Here is an 11,167-nt window from a genome sequence, read left to right as displayed (position 1 = left end):
TACCCAGGAGACCTAATGGCCTAGACCCAAGATGTGAAGTGGTGCTCTAAATAATAAGACGTCCAGTGTACTCGTATAGGTAGGTATATACTTTGGTCCTTCCTGGCTGAGCTTTTGCTCGTCAACCTGTCCTGGTGAAACTGGAAAGGCCTCCGGGCCACCAGTAATCCTTAAATCACAAAAAAAAATAAACTTTGGTCAGACCAGATCCGCAACGCTCTTGATTCCACATTTCACAACAGCCTCCACACCGCCTGAGACAGAAACAGATGAAGAAAAATTGTGCAAGAGAAAGTGATATAGGAGAGTGGTCACGACCCTCGGCATTGAGAAATACGACGTAAGGAGTTACGCGTATCGAGATAAGCTCCTATACCGGTATTAACATACCGCAGGTAGGTAACAATGTTCACGGGACATGAATTGGCGTTTAGGCGGGCTTTGTATAACTTGCCGACCGCCGGTTTTCGTGGAGCTGGCGTCTCGTGGAGAGTACATAGTGTGGCGAGAAGTTCATAGCTATTAAATTTAATACATAAATCTTAATAAGACACAAGACCGCGCGGGAGGCAATGTGGTGGACCGACCAAAACAAAAATACAGTGGACGGTACAGCAGGATGAAATCGAGCAGGGAGAGATGCCGGCACATCGTGAGACGTGTTAAGTCTGGTCCCTTCAACACTACATGACCATCACGTCCACTCTGTCAAGATCATAAAAAGTAGGTTTATAAATTTACTCATCATATTACTTGGTGGTAGAGCGTCTTGTGAACCCGCACGGATAGGAGGCACCCCCCTGCTTCTGCCGTAAAGCAGTAATAGTCTGCGATTTGAAGGGCGGGACAGTCATTGTATTATAAACATTGTGACTTAGAACTCATTTATCAATGTAGGTGGCGGCATTTAGATTCTTAATATCTGGGCTTCGGAACCACTTACCTAACACCAGATGGGCCGTAAGTTCGTCTAAACAACTAAACAGTAATAATAAAAAGCCGATGGTCCGATTTCCGGTATTCGTACGTCCATACAAGTTATCGCAGCCAATATAGTGCAAAAAGTTAAATCCATAGAAAATATCTACATGCAATGTATACTAACTACCTAGATCAAATCTAACCTATTAAAGTGTCACGAAAATAAATGCATATTGCCATTGTCATTTATTTATCTTTTAAGATATAAAATAAAACTGGTTTTAATTTAACAGAACATCTATTCCATAGCGCTTAATGCGTTTTCCGTTAGATGTCAGCACGTGTACAATCTACATCAAAGATAAACCTCAGTGTAATTCTTATTTTTCAAATCTAACCACTATATTAATATCAGTGTAAGGTATACTGTTTTTAAGGGGGCTCACTGAGTCGTAAAGTAGTTTATAAGCCGTATTTTTTAAATTCTAACTTGATCGATTTTGAAATAGAGCTCATCGTACTTCATACTACTGCACATGCTTAGATTGTCCGCCATGATAGATGAAATGCGACAAAAGTGATTTCCTTATGTTGGCACTTCTGGTTACGACATGACATGAAAGCAAGATGGCGAGTTCATCTCTGTTTGATGGTCCTCTGTGATAATTCACACGTTTGATGTCATTTTTCGAACTTATCTCGTAATGATTTAACAAGTCGAAGTAATGTGAAAAAAATCTATGAGTAGTGTCAAAGTCGAAAATAATTATAAAGTGTCTGTAACTAGTTAGACGTGCTGTTAACCCACCTGAGGAATGTTGGTTTTTTTCAGTGAGTTGTGATTCGGTCAGGTGTTTTAGTTTTGGTCAAAGTTAAAATTTTGTTCATGCGCAGTGAGTGTCTTCTATCCTCAGTTCAGATGTATTTGTGTCGAGGGAATGCTAGATGTCGGGACTGTTTCCAATGTTGGAAAACAAAAGCATGAACTATTTGTTTTGATACACATCGTGAATAAATAAATTGAGAAGGTCGGACGGAGTAAGAGCCCGGCCAGAGTTATGGCCTTCAGTGAGGTGAGTGGAGTCTGGGACAATATTATATTACAAGTTTCAAAAAGAAATTAATGCTTGATTTCTTAAATTTTCTATTGGACGAAAAAAAAACAGTTATGTCTTTTTCGCCACGAAAACCAGTTTTAATAGCAATTATACAATAAGCACCAAATTGAATTCTAAAATATTGCCTTTAATATTGCCTTCAACTTTTAAAAATCCAAGAGAATAAGTACCATAGTTAAAGTATTTCTCAGAAGTAAAAAAAACATTACAAAAGTAAAAAAAACCCTAAATCAATAATGGTATTCAATATCGTTTTCTTATCAACATATAAATGAATTTATTAGTTTTATTGCATTTAATAATTTTATCTGATATGGAATTACTTTTTGACTGATCCTCAAACTTACTTATATATATTTTTAAGCTAATTCGTTAATTACATCTTTATAATGAAGATAAAAAAAAGTAATACTTTTGTAGGTAGAACTTCTATATAAGATGTGAATTAAAATGATTTCAGTATTTATGTGAAACGTTTTCATAATCAGTTCAAGACATGTAAAACATGATGCGGGCATATCTTGGCCTTATCAACATCCAGGTGATGTCATGTCACAAGAATTATAATAGGTATATGAAACATTATATTTACACATTTCATTGTGAATTTTTGCAAGTGCAATGTTCTTGTCTTATAATATATTCTACTTGACAATGCTGCCAACAACAAAATGTGTTAATAGGTATATAAGTGAACTTGATATTTGTTAATAGGCTGGTTTTGATGCATATTTTACTTGCACTATAAAGTACAGTAAAGTGAGTCTATTTCATAATATATAACCTTAATTTCACACAAACTGACATCAGTAACGGAATAATGCTGTTGAATAACATCAGATAAGTCTAAACTGTGAAACTTTTAAGTTAAATTAAGTTGTATGGAAATGTGTACAAAAAAAACAATTTTATAGGATTCCACAAGATTCCTCATTAGTCAAATAAAGTATTTCTTGGATGTATGTTAGGTAATGCAGCTAATATTATAAGTACGCATCTTCCTTTTAAGAGTTAAAAAATATTTTGAAAGATTGAAAGAGATTGATTTTTATATTGTATTAAAAGAATTAGAATTTAATATTCTTGTTATGCTAGAACTAAATTTAAACTAGTACAGTATATTTATAATACAAATATTTTGTACATATTACAAAGATAGAATGCACTATACATTCTGGAAATTGTATATTAACAACATCAGTAAATATCGAGTTTACTAACTTACAGTCAAGTGTTACTCAATTCTTTTTTATGTTTTAGTCACTAGTTATCACCATTATTTATAGACAATATCACCAACATCGCACGAGCAGATGAATTAACAGCTCTCTGAGCATTATTTAGTTTTCCGATAAACATAAATACCATAAAGTGAATTCTACCTTAAATCGTGAATACTGGTGTAAAAATATGAATTTAGCTTTACAGCAAAAATATTCAGGACAGGAGAAATTGTTTTTTATATCCCAACCTGGCTTACAAGACATTATACTATCAACTTATTTACGATTAATTCATGTACATGGATAAATGTTGTATTATACTGTAGACACTGTTTGTCAGCACATATTAGACAAATATATAGTTATAAAATTATTAATCTATAAATTATTTATATACATTATTCTTAACATAATAAAATGTATATTATGTCTAATGTGTATACCTAATCATAAAATAGACTAACACAAATATGTTTCAAGAAGTTTTTGCATATATGGTGTGCTCAATTTTACACAGTAAGTTCATTATACTCTTTGCTGTAGGCTATGCACCACTATGACGCATTCCAATGCCAAACATTGTTCAGTAGATTGCTCCATTTGTCACGCGTTTCTGTTACCGCTCGTGCGCTCAATATCTTTTATAAAAAAAGAAAACAACAAATTATATAATAGGTTAATTCTATAATTATGTAGTATTTAAATGTCAGTATTGAATAACATAATGCAGCGTCATAACGACATGCATACGACGCAATAGCCGTTACACATTCACATGGGCGGGTTTGTTATAATGCCAGAGTTGCAGGTTTAGTTCTAGGTGAAAACATCCTCAGTAGTGGTGTAGGCGTTTCATAATTGTGGCGTTTGACTGCAGATTCCCACGGCTCGATTGTTATTCCGTGCTCGATTTCGACGTAAGGCGGCTAGTCGTGGCGATGCCGACTACACGAAACTCCCAACTGTTACAGTTTAACGACAATGAACTACAAAGTACTTTGGTAGCCCTAAATAATCAGTGGTAGCGTAGGGCGTGAGCTCGCATGGGGTCCCGGCTAGGGGTAGATAATGCTTGAGATTTCGACCTCATTACTCAAGGTGGGTGGCAGCAGTCCCATTGTAGAGCTTTACAGATTCCAGTAGGCATTCAAGATCAAACAGGTCGGTAGCGAGCTCGTCTGCTCATCAGTAGAGGAAAAAAACAGGCCTCCAATAGCTTCCAATTGGTGCCAATCACTTACAAAAGCCAATGGAATCGTATTTGATTATAATTGATTGTTTAGTCACAATCACATTTTCAACAAAATGTTGACCTCAACCGTTGTTATGTGAGGCAGTAGGTAAATAATGTTGGTTTTTCGTAACTTATCTATATGGGACGCGGTTTCCTTGTCGAGTACTCACTTCATTGGAAGCTCGTTGTTGTAATACACTAGTCATATGATCAATTGATTTATTATTTCATAAACGATGTTGAAAATAAGTTTCCTATCCAATTTATGGTTTTGTATTGTTGTTTTAATTAATCTTACCAATATGAACTTTGTCAACGGAAAATTTGAATTTAGATCGAGTCTTTCTTGTTAATTTGAAAAACTGCGAATGCGACCACCAAAGCTCTTCCTAACAGACTATATAATTGAAAACTCCTTTTTTAATTGAATATGCAATTTCGAAAAGGGCCCATGTCGCATATTTTGTCAAATACGTTTTTTCATATACATGTAGTTTTGAGGCTTACTTACACCCATTTTATAATAATTCCAGTAATTTTCAATTGCTAATTAACACTAAAATATATCTCAAAAGTTAATATGTTAAATTTTACACTGCTTTAGAAAATAATCAGTTTTTTTTCATTTCCTGAACATTTTACATTTTCAGAGATGTGACCTTTTCGAAATTGCATATTCAATTTAAAAAAATATCGATAACGTGACCTGTGCCGTTTCGTATTTCCATAAATCATTCGAGAGATTTCCATAAAATATTTTACAAATAACCAGGAATTCGATATCGGTCTACGTCGAATCGAATCGGCCAAATCTTGTTAGTCGTGCGCGCAGAGTCATCGACCCGGACTTATCAACAATCAAATTTGTCGAGCCCTCCGACCGTAGTAGCGCTATACATGCACCCACATATTTGCATAGAAACTTTTATTTATCCCATAGTTCCAAGTTTGTAGTTTAAACATGCAACGGTTCGTAATCGAACGCATGAAATGTAAAGTGGATTTATTACGCTATTTTTTTACTGTGCAATTGAATTGGCTTTAATGAAGTATAATCGATGAGCAAAAGGGAGAAGTGAAGTCTTCTTCTTAAACATTTTCTTAGAGAAAGTAATATTTTTTGTACAAAATTATTTTCGTTATTTTATGTGTTGAAAGTTACATTTGGTAAGGAACGATTTTCTGAAATAATGATGATGAGCCTTTCTATTCTGAGAATTCTGGTATTATTAGACAATGTAACTTGATAATTCGATTTAAAACACGAAAATACGCAGTGAGACCGATTCTTCCGACAGACATACGTTTTCACCTTTGACCCTTTAGTCGTGGATAAGTTCGTGATCCACGTGAACTATACGAGTGGTTAGGTGAAAGGTACGAAACGGCACTGTTATTGCCGTGCGTTTGCTGACAGCACGAGTTTGTTAATGTGACCTAGACATACCTTATATATGTTGGCTTAACGACTAGTTGTAAGTACACATTTGTTGCATTCTTATGTACCTATTGTTTGTATATGAGTAATATTCGGTAAACGGGATTTCGTTATGTGGCATGGAATTTGATATGATGCAGACAGAGGAACTTAAAGTGAGATTTATAAAGTTTAATCTTAGATCTTAACTTGCTTAGATTTAAGTTTTGAAAAATTTGAAGTTTATAGTTGTGATATTTATGTTAATGCCGAGAAAATCCAAGGTGTCTCACGTCCGCTGAAGTTAGAATGAAACCTCGAGGTTACTAGTATAGGTAGGAAAAAATCCAAGGCATCGATTTTGTTGACCTAAAAAAAACTTAGACATGCAAACAAAAATAAGAGTGACTCTTAATCACAAGAGACAAATAAAAATAGCAGTATAGCGGCACAGTTTCTGCCAAACCCGAGTTTGTGTTCAGCGAAGCTTCTTTTTTGTAAAGTTAAAGCTAAGACTGAGTTTCTTCGATCAATAATAGTACTAGATTAAAGATCAGGAACAAAAATAAGACGCTCCAGTGGCCACGTTTGCAGACACGAAAACATCTTCATTTCTTAGAAAAAAGTTTAATAATGTTAACGACTTCAGTTTATTCTAAACCTTAATACTTAAACATAAAGTTTAATTACCATTGCAAAATATATGTATTTAGGTCCTTTCGTCAGAAAAAGAATATTGTGGAATAAATTTAAAATGTCACTTGAACATAAAAAGACATCAGTACAAAAATATTTATTCTAAAATGATACTTAAAGCCTAATTTATAAGGTTAAAAATATTTGTTGAAAATTTCGTGCTTATTGTATTGTGGAACTAGATGTAGTTCTTGGTATTACATTTCAATGCTCAGAACACAGTAAGTATTGAAAGACATAGAGTTGCAGAATATGCATATTTGTTTTAGGTTTGTTTTGTATGGTCGCAACTATTTTTGACCGATTCAAAAAAGTAGTAGATAATATTTTACATTGCCGCTATTACAACAAATAGGTGATAAAAAATAAAATTGAATAAAGTAAAAAAAATATGAAAGGAAACACGATACATGTTTTCCACGTATTCTTTATACAGAAGTAATTAAAACAATAATGTAGGTTTAATTACCTTTAAACAGATTCAGTTTGTTATAAAGCTGTCTTTTAGAAGTCGTTTTTATATGAGCGGTTTCTTTTTTACAAATATAATGTAATCTTATATCAATGAATTTTTCTATAATCAGTTTAATTTAGGCTTATTTTATGGCTGTGTTCGTTTCCCCCAGAAAACAAATCCTTTTCAGCATATACGCTTAAAATATTTACACATACATATAAAGTTTTTTTAATACTTTTTTGCATTGATTTGCCACCACCATTGAACAATTCTAGAATTTTTATAAGGGTTCTATATTTCTTCTCCTCTTTCTTTCGCGACAGTATATATCCATTATGCACAGCGACAAGGGGCTACTAGGAAATCTACAAACAAAAATAACATTATAAAATAACAAAATTACTCTATGCATTCCCTGTTCAAGAATTGGTGATGTTTGTTACAATAGTTGGTGCCTTGTTGCAAACATTGGCCAAACAATTACAATATTCGTAAATTGTGTTTTATTTACAATATAATTGTGTTTATTATTTTATGAAAAACACTTCATAATATAAATTTACCAAAAAAAGATATTCCTTCCAAAACCTTGGTGTTACGGTGGTTTTTTACTCAGTTTTTGAACGCGCATTGCAGCGTTTTGACGTCTTAGTGTTGGCTATGATTGGACCATACTAATTTGAAATAAGACCACAAATTTATTTGTGGTCTTATTTTTCGGGCCGTTTTTGAAGCGCTAATCGCGAATCTAGTAGTATTATTGATCGAAGCTGAGTTTATAAAGTTCACTCTGTAATGACTCACTAAATAATCGTATAGAGATGGGTTTCAGGGAGATTGGTCTTAATTATGTTGACTTTCCAGCCGAACTCAGCAACAGAAATTTAATCTTATTGGAAGTACGTAATGCCTCTCCCGCCAGTTTAAGTACCACCATCGTTTCCGCCCTATTGCTGCCACAAAGCTAAATTTCTGGTTTGTAGGATTGACTAGCCGCTATTTTAATGCAATCGAGGCTACGATCTAATGTTTCAAAGAGTAGTGGCATTCATATTGTAGTGGTTAGGGTCTCCTCGATATCATTCCCGATGCTGCGGACCGAATGGTAAACAGTCGACGTCGCCCAAAACACGTCATTTTGGATCTTCCGATCCTAACGGTGCTTCCAGGTACCCCAAGCACCGGTCATCGCTCTCGTCGAACCCGTCGCTTGCGACGAAGGGCTCGGCGAGTAAATTAACCCACACAGCCCACTGAGTTTCGCGTCGGATCTTCTCAGTGGGTCCCGTTTCCGATACGGTGGTAGATTCTGAGAAGCACGGGTCTTGCTAGGGTTCGTGTTAGCAACAACGGCAGGTTAGACCTGTGAGCTCAAGACCATCAGCATAGGTAGAAAAAAAAAAAACCCTCGATCTTCACAACACTAAGTAGCCCGGGTGGGCCCCTCGTCTAGTCCCTTACCAATATATGGTAATGAAATCCAAAAGGCATTCGTATGTTATATTCTTAAATGAAATATAGAGCTTTTAATTTCATCTCAATTGAAGTGTTGAGACAAAAATGTTTACGTTGTTGCATAATATGTTCTTAATTCTGATTAACGTAAATAACATGGTTTTGGTTTGGTTGTGTAATTCACAGTGATGTATGCCAAAAGTTTGGCCTGGATATGTTAAAATGTTGTATTTATAAAAGTTGCATTTAGTACATTGATACGCGTTCCGAGCGAGTCGAGAGATGGTTTAAATAAAATAAACACGCGTGAAGGAATGTGGAGCGAAATTGGAAAGCAATTGTGTTTATTTTCATACTTTGCTATTAAGTAAAATAATGATTGTAATTACGTACAGTTCGATTTGTTTGACTTGCAATTTGTTTAGTGAAACTTCGATAATTCAATTGAATCGCAAATTAAATAAAAATAAATAACGTTAAGTAGTCGCAAAATCAAATCTTTTAAATCGAAACGCAAAAAACTGGCGTTATGAATCAAGCGACAAATATTTTAAAACCTGTTCAAGGCTAATAAAAATGCAGATTATCAGATATTAACGGAGCTGTGGGAGTCTTATAACATTGCTTAATATTACTTTTTTAATAATAACTGCTAGTAATAAATTAAAGAATTGCTAAAACTTGTAATATTAATTATGATTTATAAACGTGACGTAACTCATACTGGGCTACATCTTCGCTGTTTTTTGTTTTTACTCTTCTGTTTGTAGGGAATAAAGCGATGTAAATTTTCGGGAGGGCTAGCTATTGCGCAATTTACTATAATAGCTTTAACACTTATTTACCAGTGCGCACGAGTAGATGACCACCATCATGCCTATTTCTTCCACCAATCATTCATACGTTTTGATTTGAAGGGTGGGACGGCCGCTCTACAAAAATTTGAGATTTCAACATCATTTCTTCACGTCATTTCGGATCCTCCCGATCCACTAACGGTGCTTCTAGGTATCTCAAGCACCGGTCATCGTCCTCGTCGAACCCGTCGTTTGCAACGAAGGTCTCGACGAGTAAATTAACCCTCAGACACAGCCCATTGAGTTTCTCGCCGGATCTTCTCAGTGGGTCACGTTTCCGATCCGGTGGTAGATTCTGCGAAGCACGGCTCTTGCTAGGGTTCGTGTTAGCAACGTCATCAGGTTTGAGCCCCGTGAGCTCACCTACTAGTTAGGGTTACGCTGGAATAGCCTCTCAAGGCTACCAGCTTAGATAGGAAAAAAAAAAAAAAACTATGGAATATTCATAATGTTAAAAGATATTAAGAATTTCACCAACGAAATAATCAAATTTATTCTGCAATTTAATACTAGTGACACACTGATAACACGCGTTAGTTTCTTAAAAACTTTATCTTATACATTTTCATATAGCGAATAAAAATAAAATTGGAAGCTTCGATCAATTTTGGCGTAGTAACTCTTTATGCTTCGTATAACCAAGACAATTACGTCATATCAACACTAGGTTCGATTTATTTTCCTCTCCAGTGAAATGCTCTTTAGCTAGATAGTTCATTAGTTCATTATCGTAAATAACTATAAATGACACCACTCCACAATGAGAGAATAACATCGTGTGATAAAAAAACATCTGCAACAAATCTGCAAAAAACAAATGCGTAATTACGATACAAATATGGACATAGACCTCAAGTCTGAAGGTGGATAGAGACATGTTCGTTATTATGCCTACGCGTATACAATCAAAATGAAATAACATCGAAAATCTTATGTATCGAAATTTCAGTTTCAGCTTAAAAGTACACGTGGTATGTTTTGATATTATGGTCCCGACACGTACGGCTTGAGTGAGGTATTAAATCGACCTGGAACTTAAATATTCATACAAGCCTGCGAACGTGGGTCCATTAATATTAATAAACCGCCTCCCCTATGATAGGAAAAGTGCTTCACGAGCAAATTGCCGGGGAAGTGTTACAAAATTTTATGTTACTCCTTAGCCATGATAGCTGTGGCTCTTTTATGTAAAAAGTAAAAAATATTTATGTACATTTTGAAATAGCAAATATATCGTTCAGCTTATTCATTAAAATTAAATGATATTTGTACAAAAATAAAATGTTTGAATTTGTTAATGACCATTATTGCGTCAGCAAGATTACGATTATTACAATCACAAATGGTTATTATGATTTTTGAGGTCTTTCTCGGTGTTACTCTTAATTTTGAAATAGAATTCGAGAATCTTGACTACGAATTAAATTTAATTAAACTAATTTAAATTATATCTAAAGCTTAACAGTTTTTTAAGCTTATCACACTGATTGCTTATAAAAACCACACGCATCGAAATTCGTTAAAAACTGGATGCTAAGTAGTTAATACATTCTTCTGACGATCATGATGTTCCGAATACCATTCCGTTACAGGCAGGTTTTGAATGGGTCACTCGCTTTGAATAAATTATGCAAACAAATTTCAACCGTACACACTTTATTATGTACGATTCGTACAATGGAAACTAAGTATATTTTATATTTAACACTACACAATATTCAAGATTGTTAGTTAATAAAGCGTGCTAATTGCGTGTTTGGAAATTATTACAGAAGAAATAGTCTCTAAT

The 11,167-nt window shown here is 34.5% G+C and overlaps 1 protein-coding gene across 1 annotated transcript in view; it reads left to right on the top strand.

Moving 5' to 3' along the window:
• The first annotated feature begins 1,366 nt into the window (after window positions 1-1,366).
• The window catches only part of LOC101739321 (serine/threonine-protein kinase 26), a 91,261-nt gene continuing 81,460 nt past the window's right edge, over window positions 1,367-11,167 (top strand). The window contains exon 1 of the mRNA XM_038021825.2: window positions 1,367-1,994. Coding sequence (XP_037877753.1) covers window positions 1,980-1,994 — 15 coding nt within the window. The 5' untranslated portion in view covers window positions 1,367-1,979. The remainder of the gene's footprint in view (window positions 1,995-11,167) is intronic.

The sequence above is a fragment of the Bombyx mori genome, chromosome 4, assembly GCF_030269925.1.
Source record: "Bombyx mori chromosome 4, ASM3026992v2".
NCBI lineage: Eukaryota > Metazoa > Arthropoda > Insecta > Lepidoptera > Bombycidae > Bombyx > Bombyx mori.
This window is presented reverse-complemented; position numbering and strand designations above follow the sequence as displayed.